This window comes from Geotrypetes seraphini, chromosome 2, assembly GCF_902459505.1.
Source record: "Geotrypetes seraphini chromosome 2, aGeoSer1.1, whole genome shotgun sequence".
In the NCBI taxonomy this organism is placed as follows: Eukaryota; Metazoa; Chordata; class Amphibia; order Gymnophiona; family Dermophiidae; genus Geotrypetes; species Geotrypetes seraphini.
The window spans coordinates 251989200-252011147 of NC_047085.1; the positions used below are offsets into that span (position 1 = coordinate 251989200).

Below are 21948 nucleotides of genomic sequence, written 5' to 3' on the forward strand. Positions count from 1 at the left end.
GTTTGCTACAGACAGACACAGTTCATCTTTCCGTATTGCTCCATCTGCTTGCTCACCAAAGTCATTAGTTTAAGGACTGCAGGTTGCAGAAAACCTGTCTCCTCAGAGGAACTCAGAAGAGTTAACAGCACCAACCGGTTCCAGGGTTGTGATGCCACATGCAAAGCTGAAAGAAGAAAAATATTAGACAATGGTATACATCCTCTGACTATAAAATATAATTATTTACTATTGTATTCATTTATTTATGTATTGGGATTTATTAACCACCTTTATGAAGAGATTCACTTAAGGCAGTGTACAGCAGGTACAGTTTAACATACAAAGAAAGATTAGGTTCTTAACTTGATAATCTTCTTTTCTGTAGACAGGTGTAGAGGTCCTGAACAATTGGGTAGTCACCCTCAAACAGGGCCAGCATTAGGGGAGGACAAACAGAGCAACCGTCCTAGACCCTAAGGTTCTGGGGGGCCCCCACTGAGCCGACATGTTTTCCTCTTTCTAACTCCAGCAGTCTGATGTCACTCTCACCTTCGGTCTTGTGGACAAATCCATTTTTGTTGCAGGGGACTGCCGGCTGTGGTAACGATCCTCAACCGCTGCATGTTGCCCCTCTCCATGCTTTCCTTCTGCCATGGTCCATTCCCAATGATGCAACTTCCTGTTTCTGCCTGGGTGGACTGTGGCAGAATTAAAGCATGGAGAGGTACCATAGGAAATGGTTGAGAATCACTGTCGCAGCCGGTGGTCCCCTGAAACAAAAATGGATCGAAGGTGAGGGCAATGTCAGGCCGGCGCAGATAGAAGGGGAAGGACATGCCGAGTCAGGAAGCCCACTGGACAGCTTTTTTTTGGTTTTTTTTTTAAAGTAGAACAGGAGAGGGGGTTCAAAGAAGTGCCAGGCTGGGGGTGGGCAACGGTCTGGAGGGAGGGAAGATAAAGGGAGAGAAGCTGGACATGGGTGATGTGGAGGAAGGGGGAAAAGAGATGCTTGAAGGACAGTTAGGAAGAGAAAGGGAGAGGTAGTAGTGGACCAGGGGGTAGTGCATAGGGAGGGAAAGATATAGGATTGGATGATAGGAAAGCTGAAAAGAGAAAGGAAAAGATGGTGAGCTGGGGGTAAGGAAGGGATAGGGGAGGGTAGCTGGGAAGAAAATGGGAGAGATGGTAGATCTGGTGGAGGGAGGGAGAGATATGGGATGAGATGGCAGTTAGGAAGAGAAAGGGAGAGTTATGTAGATAGAATAGTCTGCCTTAGAATGCCCTAAATTACTTCTAAATTATCAGTGCTTAAGAGTAGCAAAAGACCTTTGGCACAGCCCTGAGGTTCAACAGATGTGCTAAGATCCGGTGCATAAAGTAAAGAATGGCTCCAGCTCAGTGGTCTCAAACCCGCGGCCCGGGGGCCACATGCGGCCCGCCAGGTACCATTTTGAGGCCCTCGGTATGTCTGTCATAATCAAATGTATAATAAAACAGTTTCTTGATCATATGTCTCTTTAGCTATAAATGTCAATATGATTATTAAGATTTAGCCAAAAGGAAAGATTTAGAAACTATAAAGAATTTTACCTCATACAAAATTGTCATTTTTTTAATAAGACATTAACTATTTTTTTCTGAGGCCCTCCAAGTACCTACAAATCCGAAATGTGGCCCTGCAAAGGGTTTGAGTTTGAGACCACTGCTCCAGCTGCATGTTTTGGCACAAATAGTTAGTGTCCATCAAGAGCCACTGTCAGAGATACTGAAAATTAACAGAAACTCAAGTTTATGAGGGACAGGCCTCGTCCCTGGTTTCACTCTCCACATCTCATATACCCCCATCCATGAAAACACAGAAACAGCATTCAGATAAAACCTCTTGCCTATTTTTTCAGGCCCTTCTTTCTATCTTCAGCTTCTAAAAACACAACCAAATCCCTGCCTCTCTCCATCTTCTTTCTCTGGATTCTGGCTTATTTCCCTCTCTCGGCCTCTCCCCTATTTAGAGATACACATTCATGCAGGTAAACTGTCCTTTCTCTCTCATTACACACAGAAACAGCTACATAACACTTGCCAACACTCATTTTGGTGTCTCAAATGTTAGACCTGTTCCTGGATATATTTAGCATCAGTTTTTCTCCTATCAGCTCTAGTTTTTCACATACAGAACATGTATCATATGCCACTCTTCAATCTGCTCACCCATTAAAAAAATATATATTTTATGCAACCACTCTTAGCTGTCATTGTAATTAATTTCACTTCCTACTGAACCCAGGACCTATGGCGGATTTTGTTTATGGTGCCAGGAACTGGGTGAAATAAACTCAGTGGAAAAGATTAAACCTGATTTTTGGATCAGTATTTATTCTGCCTCCATTCCCATATGGTCACTCTGGGATTGACCTGGTGCTGTGCTGAGGTGTAAGGGTGGGAAGTATGCTTCCCTTCTCTCCGCCACAGTACACAACTGTTGTTACTGAATACTAGTGTTAAGTCCAAATTTATGCACCTAACTTTAGTTGCAAGCAGCTACCTCAACTCAATGGCTTGTGCCTAAATGTTGGCAGTTAGGTGTGTAAATGCCCATATTCTATTAATTGTGCACATAAGTGCTAGGACCCTCCTGACCCACCTATAACCCTTCCCAAGTCTATGCTATGGATTTTGTGTGTGTAATTTAGAGAATACCAATTAGAGCAGTTATACCTGTAATTGCTAACCGCTTTCCCTCTCCCTGTCTCTCCATGGCCCCTTCTGTCTTCCCCCCAGAGCAAAGCTGTCTGTCCCCAGCACACCTCCCCCCCAAGCAGCCCCCTTTCCCTAACTGTCTCTCCATGGCCCCTTCTGTCTCCCCCACGAGCAAAGCTGTCTGTCCACAGCACACCCCTCCCCCAAAGCAGCCCCCTTTCCCTCTCCCCCTTGCCCCCTCTATTGTTCCCATTCTTACCCTCCCTCCATCCCGGCATCTTCTGGCCTGCTCCTCTTCAAAGTAGCCTGCGATCGTGGCCGGCTTTAGCGAACCTCGCAGGCCGCTCTCCAACTCGGTAGCACGTTCCCTCTGACGCGATCCCGTGCATCAGAGGGACCGTGCTACTGAGGTTGGAGAGCGGCCTGCGAGGTTCGCTAAAGCCGGCAACGATCGCAGGCTGCTTTGAAGTGGAGGGTCAGCGGCGGCAGCGGTTGGTGAGTGAGGGTGGGAGGGGGGAAGCTCCAGTGTGTTCCCTGCCGAGGACATGGGCAGGGAGAGAGCTTGCCAGGCTTCCTCCAGTGGTTGGTGAGTGAGAGTGGGAGGAGGGGAATGGCAAGAACGTTCCCTGCTGCCGCGTTCTGAAATAGAATTCGGCCAGGGAACAGAAAACACGGTGGCAGAGAGCATGAAACCCTAAGTGCGCAGGCGCGCTTAGGGTTTTATTATATAGGATAATTGGTCATCAAAACTAATTAGCAACTAATTATTGAAGTAAGTTGTATGCAAAACTAAGTTGTACATTCTAGTTACAGAATACTTTACATGCTATGCGTAAAATTGTGCACGCAAATAAATAGAATTAGGGGCTATCTGCATAGCTTATCCAGATAGCACTTATGAAAGATTTTTTTCTGCTATCCTAAATTATCCAGATGGTAATCTAACCTAGATGGTGGTACTGAAAATTACTGCTATACAAATAACATGTGTCTCTGCCCTGGTACTATCCCATCTGGATAGTGTCAATATAGTGAAGATACTCAACAGCACTATCCTGGACTGCCTTCTTTTTGATATTTGGATGAATTAAAGTAAGTTGTAGAGTCTGAGTCTTGTGCTCAGTGATGAAGTTCAAAAACCAACACAGGTTGAGAATGGTGTGCAAGAAAAGGGTAGTGCAACAGAAGTTTGGCTAGACAAATTAGAAGCATACAAGCTTTACCCATTTCCTTATTTCTGATGTGCAAGTAGTCCAAAAGGGTCTCCAGGAATCCAGTGACAGCTTCTGGAAGCAGTGAATCCTTCTATAACAACAAAAGAAACCATATTGTTAAAAGTAACACAATCCTGCTATGTGAAAAGGCTGTGGCCAATTAAACTGGCTGGATAAACAGCCTAGATATGCAGTCAGACAGATACCTTTCCCAGAGATGCAGACCATCTGTCAGTTTTGTATTTCTGCAGTTTTATGATTTCATATACAGTAAATACATTAGGAATTGTACTTTTATAATCAGGACTCATTCTTTCATCTCTTCTACAGCAGATTGTAGAGACAAACATTTTTCTCCTTTTTGTTGAATGTTTAACAACAAATCTTTTGAGAGATCAATGTTATCATCTTGAAAATGCAGAGATACATTTTCTGTGGTGCACATAACTTAGAGTTACCTATATAATTTCAAGCATGCAAGACACATCAGACACTTGCACAGATTGCCACTGTATGCCACTAATGCAGTGGCATACAGTGACATGTGGCAGGACCTGGGTTGAATTCCTGAGTTTGATTTTCTGCTTCCTGTTTTTTGTGTGTTAAGTGAATGAGTGGGTCTTTGTATAAGTGCAGTGGGTAGACCTGGTAGTGTCTAGGTAGGTCTCTCCTATGGTTTCCAATAGGGCATACACCATTCATAACTCCTGAGGGTAGTGAGTCTGCCTATGTCAGGACAGTGTAAGTGCTCTTTTCAGACCATCTCTCCCTTCTTCTTTACCCTCCTAGTGTTATCTTTGGTACATCAGATTCTACACCAGGGGTGCCCAATACGTCGATCGTGATCGACCGGTAGCTCAGGAAGGCAACGTGAGTCGATCGCTAGACTCGTGTTGCCGTCCTGATCTACCGGGCCGATCAGCCTTCCTCTATGTTCTCCCTAGCTGTCATCTGCTGCTGCCGCCGCTGCTGAACATTAAAAAAAACAAACCCTGCTTGGAGATTTCAGCCCATAGCGAACTTATGCTCCGGGCTCTAACGTGTGCGTGCCGGCTTCTCTTCTTTTCCCTCCGAAACCGGAAGTTATGTCCGGGGGGAGAAGGGAAGCCTGCACGCACATGTTGAGAGCCCTGAAGCAAGCGTTCGCTACGGGCTAAGGCGGGAGACAGGTTAGTGAAGCATTTCCTCTTCTTGCTGCCGGGTCCTGCCTACTTTCTGTTTCCGCGAAGGCAGGACCCGGCAGCATTTCCCCCAATAGTCAATCGTGATGCTGGTCGGCCGAAGCAGGGAGAGCTTGGGGCGTCGTCGGCTTTCGGGCCTGTTATTGGTGGCGGTTTGGGTCTTGGTCCCCGATGGCAGTTTGGGTCCTGGTCCCCGATGGCAGTGGCTTGGGGGAGGGCAGGGAGAAAGAAAGAAAAAGGGCAGACAAGGAGACAGAAGGAAAGAAGAGAAACAGAAAAATAAAGAAAGGGAGGCAGAGAGAAAGAAAGGGCAGGGAGAGAGGAAGGAAAAGTTGGGGGAGGGAATGAGGTCTGGAGGAGAGGAAGCATACATGCTGAAAGAAGGGAAGAAGGATTGGATGCACAGTCAGAAGAAGAAAGTGCAACCAGAGACTCATGAAATCACCAGACAAGGTAGGAAAAATGATTTTATTTTAAATTTAGTGATCAAAATGTGTCTGAATTTATATCTGCTGTCTATATTTTACACTAAGGTCCCCTTTTACTAAACCGCAATAGAGGTTTTTAGCGCAGGGAGCCTATGAGCGTCGAAAGCAGCGCTGGGCATTCAGCGCAGCTCCCTGCGCTAAAAACTGCTATCGTAGTTTAGTAAAAAGAGAGGGGGGTATATTTGTCTATTTTTGTATGGTTGTTATTGAGGTGACAGTACATAGAATCATCTGCTTTGACCTCTTTGAAAAACCCTGGAATAGGAATGATAATTAACATTTTCTATGCGTACAATGTGCTTTGTGGTTTTTTTTTAATTTTATTGTTGGTAGATCATTTTGACTTGGTCATTTTAAAAGTAGCTCGCAAGCCCAAAAATTGTGGTCACCCCTGTTCTACACCAATCTGCACTCCATTGGTTCCAGTTCCTATGGGAGATTTATAGATCAAACAGAGCCCCGAGATCAGAGGGTGGCATGAGATTAGTAGTAAAAACAGCTGAGAATATGAGATATGTGGCTACAAAATTAAAAATGTTCTCTATTGCTGGAATGTCTTTTTGGAACAAGCTGTCTGGTCACCTGAGACTATGGCCTAGATTCACTAACCTGCCCGAATTGGAACAATCTGTTTCCGATTTGGGCAGATCCGACTGATTCACAAATCAGTCATATTCAAATGGGGGCGATCGGAGGAACGCCCCCATTTGCGAGCAGGGATCGCAAATGTGCAATCCCTGCTCATGTGCAGTCTCTGACAGCAGTGACAGGAGAAGCAGCCTCCTGTCACTGCTGTCAGGGCTTGTAATTTTTTTTTTTTAATCGGGCAGATATTTTGCAAGTTTTACACAAGCAAAATATCTGCTCATTAAAAAAAAAAAAAATAAAGCCCCCCCGGAACTGCTTTCTCCTTCCCCACACCCCTACAAAATGCCTCCCCCCAAATGCGGTCCTGCAAGACCGGCAGGACGAACAGATGGACGGCCGGGCCCGGCCCACCCGCTCCCCCCTACCTTTAAGAATCATTGGGAGCAGGAGGGGTGCTCATTCCCTCCTGCTCCAGGCCTCCTCTGAGGCCAGCAGGATGACCGGGCAAGGCCCACCCCCTCCCTGTACCTTAATATTGTTGGGAGCAGGAGGGGTTCTCAGTTCCTCCTGCTCCACGCCTCCTCTGCTGACGAATGCGGTCTTAGGCCACGCCCCGATGCATCAACTGATGCGCGGGGAAGGGCCTAAGGCCCTGATTGGCTGAGGCGCCCCATTCCCAGGGATGGAAGGGAGCAAAGAAAGAGGGCAGATACTGAGTAGAAGGGGGAGAAAGAGGGGACAAATTATTAAAGAGGGGAAGAAAGTAGTTAGTGAGACACTGGGAAATAAGAGGAAGAGAAAGGGGTCACGTGATGCACTGAGCTGAGGCAGACGTTAGCTGCCTTAGCTCCTGGGCCCTGAATCGCAAATTGCCCCGTTGCTGGCTGTGGGAGGAGCGTCGAGCAAGCGGGCATTACAGTGTATTTGCGCTGAAATCAGATGGACAGGTTTCTGTCCTCGCTGGTTCCCCCGATGGCGACAAGAACGGGGAAAAAAGAGCGTGAACGCCCGCAGCATGGAGGAGAGAAAATGGCGCCGTCAACCTCGATGGCGGTTCATCAAATAGCGCCGGAGGCGCTGGCGGCTCTCACACAGGCGGTGGCGGTGGCTATGCAACCGAGTCTTGACAAATTGTCAGAGCAGCTTTTGAAACTGGAAAATATTTTATCTGACACTACAAGCCGAACAATTGCTTTAGAATCTAGAGTATCAAATTTGGATGATGCACAGGTCTCAAAAAACTACTTTACAGGAACTGCAAGCTCTCACAAAGAAGCAGGCAGAGCGGCTGGAGGATTTGGAAAATCGCTCTTGCAGATCTAATCTACGTTTTTTAGGTATTCCAGAATCAGTCTCAGGCCCAAAGTTGCTGCGGGCGCTTGAGTATGGATGATGAACACCTTTTCTATGCCAGAGAGCTTGGGTCCTATTCGCATAGAACGGGCGCATCGGCAAGGTAAGGAACAGGCCCGGGAAGCGCGGCCTCGGATGGTTATTGCTAAACTATTGAATTATAACCATAAAGTTGAAATTCTGCGCAAGTATAAATAACTCCAAGAGGACTTAAAGTTTGAAGATTCTGAGGTGCGCTTCTTTCAAGATTATTCAGCAGCCCTGTCAGAGCGCAGAAAGCAATTTTATCCGATTTGTGCCTCATTAGCGGAGAAAAAAGTTTGCTTTCTTTTTTTTGTATCCATCTATATTGCGCATATTTCATCAGGGGCAATGGCATGTTTTTGAAGTAGCCGTGGAAGCAGCTCTTTATGTGAACACCCATATGCTTACCCAGTCGGATCTAACATGACTGAGAGACTGAAATATGATTGCATAGATTCCTTTCTAATTGCTGCATTATGGATTTTAAGCTTCCATTGTGGGAGCTCAGGAATACTATTGTTGGCTATCTTGGTTTGAGCTGGTATTCCTATATATGTTAAATTATTACTTTTCAAGGGATCAGATATTACTGTTTTATGTTATGGATAAGCTGTTGCTTATAGGTTGCTTATAGGCTAGTAATATAGATATAATATTCTTGTACTAGTAGCGCCTCAGGGCCTGGAGTGGCATTGTTTTGTGATCTTTCACACCTCTGGGACCGCCTTAGGACGGACCTTTAGTTGTGACCACAAAGCTATGCGAAGGGGGGTTAGGCTGGAATGGGAAGGTGGGGTGGGAGGGGATCGATTGGGGGGGAGTCCATTGCTATTGTATTGTTATTGTATTGCTATTGTTATTGTTAATGAGTAAGAGCTATTGGACACAAGAGGGTGAACATCTTGAAGTTATTGTAAGATTCTTGCCAGATAAATCACTTATTGTAATGAAGACACTCAGGCAGGTCCTGAGTGTATTATGGCTGTCCTGGGTATGGCTGGGAACCTGGGGTGGTCTCTTTTTCCACATGGTATATTTTTCGTTTGTATTAGTTTTGTTTGAACTTAATAGCTAATAATTTGAGAATAGCCTCATGGAATGTGTCTGGTATTACCTCCCCTATAAAAAGAACAAAAATTTTAACACAACTAAAACGACATAAAGTTGATATTGCTTGTCTGCAGGAAACCCGCTTGACGGAGGTAGAACATCAGAAATTAAGGAGATCCTGGGTGGACGCAGTATATGCAGCCTCATCTACACAAAAGCAAGCGGGGGTAGCGATATTAATCCGTAAGTCCTTACCATACACAGCGAGAGTGGTTGATATGGACCCACAAGGTAGATATGTACTGTTACAAATGACGGTAGGAACATATTCTTTCTTTCTTTTGAATATATATGCACCCAATACCTATGATCATTCCTTTTTTGAGGGAATCACAGCATTGCTTTTACAGCGACTTACAGATCCGGTATATTTAGCAGGTGATTTTAATCAAGTTTTAGACCCGAGTTATGACCGGTCTGGGCCAGGACAAAACACGAGCTTGTCCCAAACTAGAGGTATACCTTTCCTTTGTGCCACCTTGGATTTAGTTGACCCCTGGAGACTTTTACATACTACAGAATGGGATTATACTCATTGCTTCAGGGCACATAACACACAATCTAGAATAGATTATATTCTTAACATGAATAGAGCATTTTTAAATGTGGATGCAGCGGTCATTGACCCGACAATAATTTCTGATCATGCGATAATCTGGATTGATGTGAACACGGGATTTGGTATTCGGGGATCTGTACGTTGGCGTTTCCCTAGTTATTTATTTTCGGATGACTATTTTAAAACTTATATAATTTCTAAATGGAAAGAATTCCTGTCCTTTAATGATCAACATTGTAATAATCCGACGCTGTTCTGGAACACTGCTAAGGCTGTGCTTAGAGGAGACTGCATAGCTTATGTTATAACACGGAATTGTCGATTATCTCGGGGCATCATTAGGTTGGAAAAGGAATTAGTTAATGCCAAACGACACTATACACAACACCCTACACGATCATCTAGGGAACATTTAATTTCGGTGGAGGCGACCCTTAATTCTTATATACATGAACGTACGGTTAAAATGCTTCTGTATCAAAAATATCGCTACCATCGATATGGTAATCGTGCAGGGAAATTACTAGCCCGATTGACAAAACAAGCTCGGGGACATCGTTATGTAATGGGATTGAGGGATGTTGCGGGGCATATACAGCATACTAAAGCACACATTGCGCAGATGTTTACAGCTCATTTTCAGAAGATATATGGTTGCCAGGACTCAGGAGCTGCTCCCCTCATTCGGGATTACTTATCTGGCTCTGGATTATTGCCACTTTCAGAGCCAGATGTTGAGTTCCTAAATGCAGACATTACATCTAAAGAATTGCTACAAGCTGTTAAACATCAAAGAAATTTTTCGGCCCCAGGGCCGGATGGCTTCTCGGCAGAATTTTATAAGCTATTATCAGAACAGTTAAGTCCTTTTCTTAGGAATTATTATTCTCAGGTAATACAAATGAACACTTTCCTGTTGAAGTGAATGAGGCTTTGATTACTTTGATTTTGAAGCCTGGTAAAGACAATACGGCTCCTGAGTCCTATCGTCCTATCGTCCTATTTCTTTATTAAATGTGGATATTAAAATTCTCTCTAAAATACTAGCTGAAAGATTAGCAATTCTTCTCCCGAACATCATTGCTTCAACACAGGTGGGCTTTGTAAAGGGCAGACAGGCGGTACATAATGTCCGCAAGGTGCTCTTATCGTTGGCTCATACACAATTTCATGATACCCCGATGCTATTACTTAGCTTGGACGCCACTTAGGCCTTTGATCAAGTTGATTGGACGTTTCTATTTGAAGTGTTGAACTTTATTGGAATTTCGGGTTGGTACGCGACAGCGGTACGTACGTTATACTCGACACCGAAGGCGAGAATACTTGTAAATGACATTATTACTGAACCTATACTAATTGAAAGAGGTACCCATCAGTGGTGTCCCTTATCCCCTTTATTCTTTAGCACTCTCCAGACCAGTAGAGGTTAACTTTACGAATGGGTATATATCTAATCATGACCAGCAGGTGGAGACTGAAAACAAAACTTTGGGACAGTATATCCTAGCCCCTCCTCTCTATTTCCCTCAGTCTTCTTTCAGTCTCCAGCAGGTGTTGAGTGATCTGTACCCATCTCCCTTGGTAGGGCTGTTGGAATTTGTTTAGGGGGTTTATTGTCCCTGTTTTTAGCCGGATGGAGCTTGGGCGGACTCTGTTTGGGGGTTCGTCCGACCTCGGGGGTGTCAAACCCGGCGGGTCACGAGCGGGGTCCCTCCCCCCACTTCCTCCACCTCCCCACATTTTTTTAGAGGAGCCTCAGCAGTAAGCCTTGCCCCCTAAATCAAGCAAGGCTATTGCTTTGAGAGCCTGTGGAGTCTGTTCTGTAAAAAAAAAAAAAAAAAAAAATCCTGAGGTAGTGCTGGTCTGGAGGGTTGTATCCCTTTAAGAAAACTGTATTTTACTGTAATTTTTCAACTAACCGGCACTTTTTTACAGCTAGGTCGCGTATGGAGCAATGAGCACTTCTAAAGGGAAAAAGTGCTCATTGTGCTCCAGACGCGAGGCACTCGCGGCCGGCCTGTGCAAGCGGTGTTCAGGCCGGTGCGGTGGAGGAGCTCCGTCGGCAGCGGCTGCAGGCGCCCAGAGCTCCCCGCCGATGGTGCCTCGCGAGTCGGCAGGGAACGGTGGGGAAGCCCGGTCTTCTCCGTCCGCCCACGGAGGGATTCCCCAAACCGCCGACGGTCGGGTTTTAGAGGATTCCCTCTCAGCTGATTTTTTGACAGCTGATGCCGGCTTGCCTGCTTTAGCGGCTGAGACTATTCAGGTCTCTCAGCCGCTTCAGGCTATGGAGGGAGCTTTTTTGGCGGGAAAACCGCCATCTTCTCTGTCTGGCCCCTCCATTTTGTCTTCCACCTCAGGTGACCTTCCCCCTGTTTTGACTATGCAGGGGCAAGGTTCTGCTGGGTCCCCTGCTGTGGCAGGGAGTCCCTTGGGACCCTCGGGGGGGTTTTCTCCTGAATTTTTCTTTTCTTTATGCAGAGCCTATTTTCAGGCGGCTGGGGGTCCTGGTTGCGCCCAGGGGGTTTCGGGGGGTGGGTTTTCCTCCGCGCTCCCTGCGGCTTTGCCTCTTTCGTCTGGCGTGACGTCCCCTCCGCCGCCTCCCTTGTCCAAGCGTCCGCGGGTGTCGTGGGACGAGAATTTGTGGTCGGAGGAACGGGTCGGTCTGGAGGAGGACCTGGACCCTTCTGAGGAGTTCCAGGACTCTCTGGAGGGGACGGAAGCTGGCGGCGGGTTGTCGGATTTCCCGTTCTCCAGTGACGAGGCGTCCGTGGTGCGTCTTTTTCAGAAAGATGAGCTGCCTGACCTTATTCAGCAGGTTTCTTCGGTCTTGCGTTTTGAGGACGCGCCGCCGGAGACTCCGCGTGTGGGGGACCCCCTGTTGCGGGGGATCCGTTCCGTTTCCCGCTCTTTTCCTATGCATCAGGATATTCGGGATATTATTCTGGAGCAGTGGAAAACGCCGGAGACGCCGTTTCGGCTGGCGCGCAGCATGGCTCACCTGTATCCCATTCCTGAAGGGGATCGGGCTACGTTAGCTTCGCCGGTCGTGGATGCGGTGGTCTCGGCAATTTCCAAGCGGCATACCGTGCCTGTTGAGGGCGGTTCTGCCTTGCGGGACCCTGAGGAGCGCAAATTGGAGAGCATCCTTAAGCAAAATTTTCAGGTCTCTGCCTTTGGGGTCCAGGCGGCTATTTGTGGGGGACTGGTCGCTCGCGCTGTGTTTCGGTGGGCGGAGCGGGTCTTGGATCGAGAGTCTGACGACTGGTCTCTGGTGGATCAGGAGGTAGCGAAGATTGAGATGGCGGCCTCTTTCCTCTCAGATGCTCTATATGACTTGGTGCGGATCTCGGCTAAGTCTATGGCTTTTGGCGTGGCCGCAAGGCGTGTGTTGTGGCTGCGCGCTTGGGCGGCGGATGCTGCGTCCAAAGCTAAGCTTACTAAATTTCCCTTTCGGGGGTCGTTTTTGTTTGGAGAGGACTTGGATAAGTTGATTCAGACTCTGTCGGACTCGAAAGTTCCCCGTCTGCCGGAGGACCGTGCCCGCCCGGCGTCTCGGGGGGGTGCGGCCCGGGGGCGTTTGCGGGATTTTCGCAAGTATCACCCTGGGCGTGGGGCTGCTTCTTTCCAGTCTCCGGGATTTTCCCGGGGTCGGTTCTTCCAGCGCATGCAGCCCTTTCGGGGGGCCCGTCGGGGGGCAGGGAATCCCTCCGCCGGTTCCCCCGCTTCCCGTCCTGCACAATGACGCCTTGCCGGCGCCCCCTTTGGTTCCGGTGGGGGCCCGGCTGCGCGAATTTTTCCCCAAATGGGCCGAGATCACGTCCGATCAGTGGGTCCTGGAGGTGGTGCGGGACGGTTATGCCCTGGAGTTCGCCCGCTCTCTGCCGGATTTTTTCCTCGCTTCTCCATGTCAGACTCCGGGGAAGACGCAGGCTTTTCGCCAGACCCTTCAGCGCTTGCTAGATCTCAGGGCAGTTGTTCCGGTGCCCCCTCCGGAGTGGGGCACGGGCAGGTACTCCATTTACTTTGTGGTGCCCAAGAAGGAGGGGACCTTTCGGCCCATCCTCGATTTGAAAGGGGTCAACAGGGCTCTCAAGATTCCCTCTTTCCGTATGGAAACTCTGCGGTCGGTCATTCTGGCGGTTCAGCCGGGGGAGTTTCTCACTTCTCTCGATCTGACGGAGGCCTACTTGCAGGTTCCCATTCGGGCCTCTCATCAGCGTTTCCTGCGCTTTGCGATCTTGGGTCGGCACTTTCAGTTCTGTGCGCTTCCTTTTGGGCTGGCCACGGCTCCTCGGACGTTCACCAAGGTGATGGTGGTCGTCGCGGCAGCCTTGCGGTCGGAGGGCATCCTGGTACACCCCTACCTGGACGACTGGTTAATTCGGGCAAAGTCGTTGCAGGAAAGCTCCCGGGTTACTGCTCGGGTGGTGGAGTTTCTCCGGTCGCTGGGCTGGGTGGTCAACCTTTCCAAGAGTCGGTTGGTCCCGGCTCAGCGTCTGGAGTACCTAGGGGTGCTGTTCGACACCTCCTTGGGGAAGGTCTTCCTCCCAGAGGGCCGGGTGAGCAAATTGCAATCTCAGATTCGCCTGCTTTTGGCGTCCCGGTGTCCTCGGGCGCGAGATTTCCTCCAGGTCTTGGGGTCGATGGCGGCGTCCCTGGACGTGGTGAGGTGGGCGCGGGCCCACATGCGTCCTCTCCAGTATGCTCTGCTCCGGAGGTGGTCTCCCCAGAGGCTCGGGATGGATGTTCCGGTTCCCCTGCGAGGCTTGGCGCGCTGCAGTCTGCGTTGGTGGCTCCAGACCCCTCACCTAGTTCAGGGGGTGGGTCTGGATCTCCCGCAGTGGACGGTGCTCCTGACGGATGCGAGTCTCCTGGGTTGGGGGGCTCAGTGTTTGGGTCACTCAGCTCAGGGCACCTGGTCCGCGGAGGAGGCCGCCTGGTCGATCAACGTGTTGGAGACCAGAGCGGTCCGTCTGGCGCTGTTGGCTTTCCACTCCCTGTTGCGGGGCAAGTCGGTCAGAGTGCTGTCGGACAATGCCACGGCGGTGGCTTATGTCAATCGTCAGGGGGGCACCAAGAGCACTCAGGTGGCGCAGGAGGCGGCTCTGCTCATGGTTTGGGCGGAGTCCCATCTTTTGGACCTCTCGGCTTCTCATATAGCCGGAGTAGAAAATGTTCAGGCAGATTTCCTCAGTCGTCACTTCCTAGATCCAGGAGAGTGGTGTCTCGGCGCCGAGGCGTTTCAGTTGATAGTGCAGGCTTGGGGGCAGCCCCTGATGGACCTGATGGCCACGGGTGGCAACGCCAAAGTGCCCCGCTTCTTCAGTCGTCGCAGGGACGGTCTGGCCGAGGGTCTGGATGCTCTGGTCCAGCAGTGGCCAACGGAGGGGCTGTTGTATGTGTTCCCTCCTTGGCCGCTGGTGGGCAGAGTGCTTCTTCGCATTGTTTACCATCCGGGTTTGGTGGTGCTGGTGGCGCCGGATTGGCCTCGCCGTCCGTGGTATGCGGATCTGGTGCGGCACCTGGTAGCGGATCCTCTTCCTCTGCCTCTCTCGGACGACCTTCTGATGCAGGGTCCCATTCCCATGTTCGACCCGTCTCCCTTCTGTCTTACGGCGTGGCTCTTGAAAGGGGTCGCCTTAGCAAGAAGGGATATTCAGACAAGGTGATCTCTACACTGTTGGGGTCCCGGAGGCTTTCTACCTCTCGGGCTTATGTGCGGGTTTGGCGTCTCTTTGAGGAATGGTGTCGGGCGCGGGGAGTGACCTCTTTTCGCGCTTCTCTGCCTAACATTCTGGAGTTCTTGCAGGATGGCCTGGATAGAGGCCTGGCTTGGTCTTCTCTCCGGGTTCATCTTGCGGCCCTGTCGGCTTTTCGAGGGTTGGTGTCAGGTCAGCGTTTATCGGCTCTTCCTGATGTGATTCGGTTTTTGCGGGCGGCCAAGTTGCTTAGGCCTCCCCTACGGCCCTCGGTTCCCTCTTGGGATCTTAATCTGGTTCTCTCTGTTTTGGTGCGTCCGCCTTTCGAGCCCTTGGACGACTGTTCTTTGAAGGACCTTACTTTGAAGGCGGTCTTTTTGGTGGCTATTACTTCTGCTAGGCGTGTTTCTGAGCTGCAGGCTTTCTCTTGTAGGACTCCCTTCTTGGAGTTTTCTAGGGAGCGGGTCGTCTTGCGGCCTGTTCCTTCCTTTCTGCCTAAGGTTGTTTCTCCTTTTCATGTCAATCAATCGGTGGTTCTCCCGGTCTTGGGTGGTCGGGAGGGCTCTTCTGAGCAACGGCAGCTGCGCAAGTTGGATGTCGGTCGGGTCCTTCGCTCTTATGTGCAGCGGACCCAGGAATTCCGGAAGTCCGATCATCTCTTTGTCCTCCTGGCGGGTCCTCGTCGGGGAGCTGGCGCTTCTAAGGCTACTATTGCGCGCTGGATCAAGGAGACGATTGCTTCCGCTTATCTTCTGAAACAGCAGCCTGTTCCGGAGTTTCTCAAGGCTCATTCCACTCGGGGTCAGGCGGCTTCTTGGGCTGAGTCGTCGCTCGTGCCTCCTGTGGATATTTGTAAGGCTGCGGTTTGGTCCTCCTTGCATTCCTTTGTTCGTCATTATCGGGTTGATGTGCAGGCGCGTCGGGACGCGGTGTTCGGTGAGCGTGTACTGGTATCGGCCCTTCGGGGGTCCCGCCCGTGAGAGGGACTGCTTTGGTACGTCCCATTCGTAAAGTTAACCTCTACTGGTCTGGAGAGTGCTAAAGAAGGAGAAATTAGGTTCTTACCTGCTAATTTACTTTCTTTTAGCTTCTCCAGACCAGTAGAGGTCCCCACCCTGTCTGTTGTTGTTGTTGTTGGGGCTGTTGCGCGGGCAGTTTTTGGTTTTTGCTGCGGGTTCTAGTATTTTTCTAGGGCCGGGGAGAATTGAAGAACAGCGGCTGTGGCTCGGCTGGCTTAGCTGGCGAGCTGTGGGGACATTCTTCCTTCGGGAATTTCTCTTCTGCATTTTCCAACAGCATTTTGGGTTTGTTATTTGTTACTCCTTTCGGAGTATTGTTTTTTCTCTCTGTTGTTTTCCAGTTCTTGGTTCTGCTTGGCTATTCGGCAGACTGAGGGAAATAGAGAGGAGGGGCTAGGATATACTGTCCCAAAGTTTTGTTTTCAGTCTCCACCTGCTGGTCATGATTAGATATATACCCATTCGTAAAGTTAACCTCTACTGGTCTGGAGAAGCTAAAAGAAAGTAAATTAGCAGGTAAGAACCTAATTTCTCCTTATTTTTGCTTTACTTGGAACCATTTCTTCGCACAGTGTCTCTGGACTCTGATATTGTAGGGGTGGACTTTGGGGATCACTCTTTAAAAGTGTTAGCCTATGCAGATGACATATTATTTATGCTCACTAACCCACATCATTCTGTTGAAAAACTTTTGCAGGCGCTTAATGAATATAGATTTTACTCAGGTTTCACCTTGAATTACCAGAAGTCTGTTGCATTAGCTAGTTCAGTGACACTGCAACAGACATGGAGGGGACACTTTCCTTTTACATGGCAGTGGCCTCGATTCGTTACCTGGGTGTTTGGATCCCTAGAGATCTTAAGACTCTTTATGATAGCAATATTTCCCCATCGCTACATGACACCTTACATAGTTTACAAAACTGGTTCACTTTTCCTCTCACAGTAGCGGGTAGGGTAGCTCTTTTTAATATGGTGATATTTCCCAAATGGTTATATCGTTTTCAGGTCCTGCCTCTGCTCTTATCTTATACACATAATGCTCGATTAACTAAAGGTTTACGACGCTTCCTTTGGGCTGGTAAACGATCCCGAATGTCATTCCTTAGGATGTGTTTACCTAAGGATAGGGGGGGTTATGGTTTATTGAATGTGCGTTGGTACTCTATGGCATGCCAGATGAGACATATTAATGATTGGTTTAGGGGGACATCTGATTTTACTGCAACGTCACTGGAGTTGTCTTTGTTGGCTCCGTTTCATGTGAGCTATTTCTTACATGTGGCGGATCCACAAATGCGTTCTTTGGTGTCTCACTATCCGATATTTGCGCCAGCTCGGCATGCATGGAAGTGGGTTTGTAAATCTGCAAAATTGTCTTCTGGGGTTTCCTTATATTTACCCATCCAGGGCAATGGAGCCTTTCAACCTGGAATGCAAAATACTACCTATCAGAGATGGAGTGCTCGGGGACTTCAATATCTATTTCACTTGTTTTTGGAGGAGGGGAGACTAGCAACTTTTGTAGAATTGCAGCAGACATTTGAATTACAGCCAAAGGATCTGTTTGCATATTACCAAATCCGACATTATGTTCAGTCTCTCCCAATGATTCATCTTATGGAAGATAGAAGGGAGGCTCTTTCGGAACTCTTTAGCCTTTCTGCACAACAGAGCATTCCTCTACGGTTTCACATAGTGGGGATTCGAGATGGTCAATCCGGCCCTAATTTGGACATTTTAGCGGCAGCTTGGGCTGAAGATTTGCAATGCACGATAATGGCCCACCAGCTCCAGCGGGTACTGAAGAATATCCAGAAGGTGTCTCCTAATATCACCCACTGGGAAATGCAGTTGAAAATTGTTTTGAGACTTTATATTTCACCAGAACGAGCAGCCCGGATGGGGATAACTAAATCTCATTCTTGTCCGAAATGTGCACAGGCTCATGCTTCATTGGGACATATGTTTTGGACCTGCCCCAAAATTCAACAGTTTTGGAGACATCTTGGTCATTATATTACGATGCTTTGGAGAAGGCGTTGGCTTCCGCAACCGAGAGCACTATTCGGATTACAATATAGCCACTCCTAAACCTAAGGGAATGACAGCTTTTATCACTAGAGTGCTTTTGATGGGAAAGAAAGCAATTCTTACTAACTGGTTATCACGAGATACTCCTTCTAATGCTCAATGGAGAGCCTTGATGATAACTCATGCTACGCTGGAGCGAAGATCGGTGGGAGACTTGGAACATGGGCCGGGTCGTGGATTTCGTCAGACCTGGGAATGTTTCTGGCAGGATCTCACACCATATGCACGAAGTAGACTCTTGAATCAATAGATTTACTTTTCACTCTCAATTTTACTGTGGCATTAGACTCTTGGGGTGGTGAGGAAGGGGAAGGGAGGGAGGGGGAGTGTTTTACAATATTATTTCCTGACTATGCTATTTGTTTTATTTGTTATTTGTTGAAATAATAAAAACATTTGAACATAAGAGGAAGAGAAATAGGAGAGCCAGAGTGAGGGAAAAAGATAGCAAACTGTAAGGTAGTCAAAAAAGGGAAATTGAAGACTGTATAGTAGGAAAGAACTAAATCTGGACAGAGGCAGAAAAATAATTTGAAGAAAGCTGAAAGGAAAAGAAGAAGAAAGGAGAGAAAAATGACAAATAAGAAATCTTAATAAGAGATTTAAGAAGACAATGACAGCAGTATACTGTCCTACCTGAGGAAGGTGATTTTGGGCTCTGAAAGCTAATTGAAAATTTTATTTAGTCCAATAAAATGATATCATCATATTTTCTATTTTTTGTTTTATTTGTATTTGTTAACTTATAGTGTACTGACTGGAATATGTCAGTTTTTCAAATTTACATCTGTACAGTACAGGGGGACATGCATCACTGTTTCTCTTTCTCTGGTGTTGCACTGTGAGTTTTGGGGGGTTAAGTTTAATATTTGCCTACATATTTCTATTTTTAATCTGTGGTTAGTTATTTGTACTGCATGAGGGTCTGTCTGTGTTCTGTGTATATGAAAGAGAGATAGTTTTCTGTTAGCATTAACTGTGCAGAATGGAGTTGTACTAATTTGGTTTCTTTAGTTTTCCAATAGGATATATTGATGTTCTAGTACACATTGCAGTGTTTGTGGTGCTGTTTTCCTAAGCAGGTGCTTGTTATGTGAATCAAGGAAGTTACATTGCTATTATGTTATGATAGAATTGCTCTTTAGGTTCTGAGTGACATTTGTAGTGTTTTGTATTTCTTCACAGTATGGCTGTACTGGATTTTGGATATAGATCACACCTTTCTCAGTAATAGCTCAAAGCAAGTAACATTCAGGTACAGTAGGTATTTTTCTACATACCTGATTCAATAAGAGTTAAGTGACTTGTCCAAGATTTCAAGGAGCAGCAATGGCCTCCCTGGTTTTCAATCTGCAGCTCTATTAGGGACAGCTAATATAGACAACGCATACTGTATTATCTACATATTAACTGTACCTAATCTTTTGTAACTCAACTGCCTACTAAAAGCAAGCTGAGCTGAAGCCTGGTGGTGATTTGGCAACCTGCCAAAAAGCTTGATGGGTAAATTATTTTATGGTTGCCAGTAACCTCAGGATTTCTGTTACAGTGCTGCTGAACATCGCTGTTCACATGGCAAAAGAAAGATGCTAGATTGATGAGCTACTGCTGACAGAAAGCCAAATATTAAAGCACCTGCATATATTTCCAAAATATGCAAATACTTTTCCGTTTAATATGCTGCATTGTTTTGCCATGCATTATTTTCATTTTTTGGTACACAATTCCCTCAAGTGTATTACAGTATGCATAATATCATCAGTAACAGAGTGTTCCCTCTAAGCTGTGCTATATATTGTGGCAGGGACACCTAGCTGGCCCATGAAAAACCAGACTAGGTCCCAGCCAGGCTGAGCAGTGTGATTGTGCTTTCCAGAAGACTCAGTGCCTCACACATGAATTGCTGGACTGCCTTCCGGTTTTAAACAGCTCAAAAGATTTAAAAAAAGCACAACAGTCTCTTTGCAACACTAAGGGCTAGATTCACTAACAGTAGTGACAGGAGAAGCAGCCTCCTATCACTGCTGTCAGGGCTTGTAATTTTTTTTTTAATCGGGCAGATATTTTGCATGTTTTACACACGCAAAATATCTGCTCATTTAAAAAAAATAAATAAATAAAGCCCCCCCCCGTAACTGCTTTCTACCTCCCCAAACCCCTGCAAAATACCCCCCAAATGAGGCCCCGCTAGGCCGGCAGGATGGCCAGGCCACCCGCTCCCCCCTACCTTTAAAAATCATTGGGAGCAGGAGGGGTGCTCATTCCTTCCTGCTCCAGGCCTCCTCCGAGGCCGGCAGGATGACCGGGCAAGGCCCACCCCCTCCCCGTACCTTAATATTATTGGGAGCAGGAGGGGTTCTCAGTCCCTCCTGCTCCACGCTTCCTCTGCCGACGAGTGTGGCCTTAGGCCATGCCCCAATGCATCATCTGATGCGCGGGGAGGAGCCTAAGGCCCTGATTGGCTGAGGCGCCCCGGGCCTGGGGAAGGACAGGAGAGGTTCAGGGTTGCAGGCAGGAGAAATCCGTGGACAAGCAGGGCGGTGATTCAGGGCAGAGCAGGCAGGAAAGATTGTGGAAGAACATCGGGGCGGCAGGCAGGAGAGATTCGGGGCAGCAGAGAGCAGGGCTGTGAGCTGGGCTTCTATGGAGCAGGAGAGTAGGAAAGATGTTTGCGACTGGTCCCCAGCAGTTGCTTTTTCTGAGCACAGTTGGATTTGAAAAAATGGTTAGTGAATTGCGTCCCTGCCTATTTTGCATGCAGTTCCCCTCATTTACATGCACGGATCGGAAGAGGGTCGCTACACAGGTTAGTGAATCGTGTTGGGGAGAAATTGGGTCACAAAGGGCATGAAAACCAATCGGTATACGATCGGTTTGCTTAGTGAATTTGGGCCTAATAGTCCAACTTTATTTCTAGCTGTTTTATAGCCTATATCTAGGCATATCAGAATTGCAGTTCAAATTAATCCTTTAATTTTTGTAATCCTTGTGAACAAGACTGGCCCACCACCTTTCCCCAGTGCCGATTCAACCCCCCCAGTCCGCCGCAGCCGCTGCTTCTTAACGCCCAGAAGCCTTCTTCCTGACGTCAATTCTGACATCAAAGAGGAAGTTCCGGGCCAGCCAGAAGCAGCGGTGGATGATGTAGGGGGTGGGCGGAGCTACCTCTCCCCGATGCCCCTTGACCTCTTCTGCCTTCTCTTGCTCCTTCTTCCCTCTCCAGTTCTCTTCTCTGCTTTTCTCTCCTTCTTTCCTGCCTCCTGCTTGCTTGCCCAAGCCTGTTTAACTGAGCGCTGTTGGCCCCTCTCCTTTTAAGGAGGAGTATCCGATTTACTGAAAATATCTACTGTCAAACCTATGATTAAAAAGGCACAGCTAGATGGATTTGTTCTGAGTAATTACAGACCGATAGTGGTGGTACCTTTCATGGGGAAAATAATAGAGAAAATTGTACTTAAACAATTAGAGGATTTTGTAGAAAATGAGAAATTACTTGATAATTATCAATTTGGGTTTCAAACAGGATAACAAGAAAAGAGATTGTTTTTAATTTTATCAATTTGTATGGTCTCCCTTGACCGCTGAGGACCACTGCAGCTGCAGGGATTGCTATAGCACCAGCGATCCTGCAGGCTGCCATATTAGCTTAAGGTAAGAGCAGGGAAGCTGGGGGAATATGCCGGCCTTTCCGACTGACCCTCCCCCCTCAAGCAGGAGCGGCAGTGGACGGCCAGCAAGAGGCAGCGCTGCCACTCCTGTTTTAGGAAGGCACGGAGGGAAGGGTTGGTCACTGAATCGGGAGGCCGATTTTTTAAAAAATTGAATCAATTTGAATCGATTCACCTGTTTCGAATCGTGCAGCACTAGTAACTACAGTACATTATGTTAGAACAAGATATTCTGTGATTTCGGTGGCAGGGGTGGAACAATCTGACAG

The 21948-nt window shown here is 47.8% G+C and overlaps 1 protein-coding gene across 1 annotated transcript in view; it reads right to left on the minus strand.

Annotated features, from left to right (window-relative positions):
* MEI1 (meiotic double-stranded break formation protein 1) overlaps positions 1-21948 on the minus strand; it is a 47121-nt gene that overhangs the window by 24077 nt on the left and 1096 nt on the right. The window contains exons 2-3 of the mRNA XM_033932829.1: positions 3903-3984; positions 57-166 (exon numbers count right to left, since the gene is read on the minus strand). Coding sequence (XP_033788720.1) covers positions 57-166; positions 3903-3984 — 192 coding nt within the window. The remainder of the gene's footprint in view (positions 1-56; positions 167-3902; positions 3985-21948) is intronic.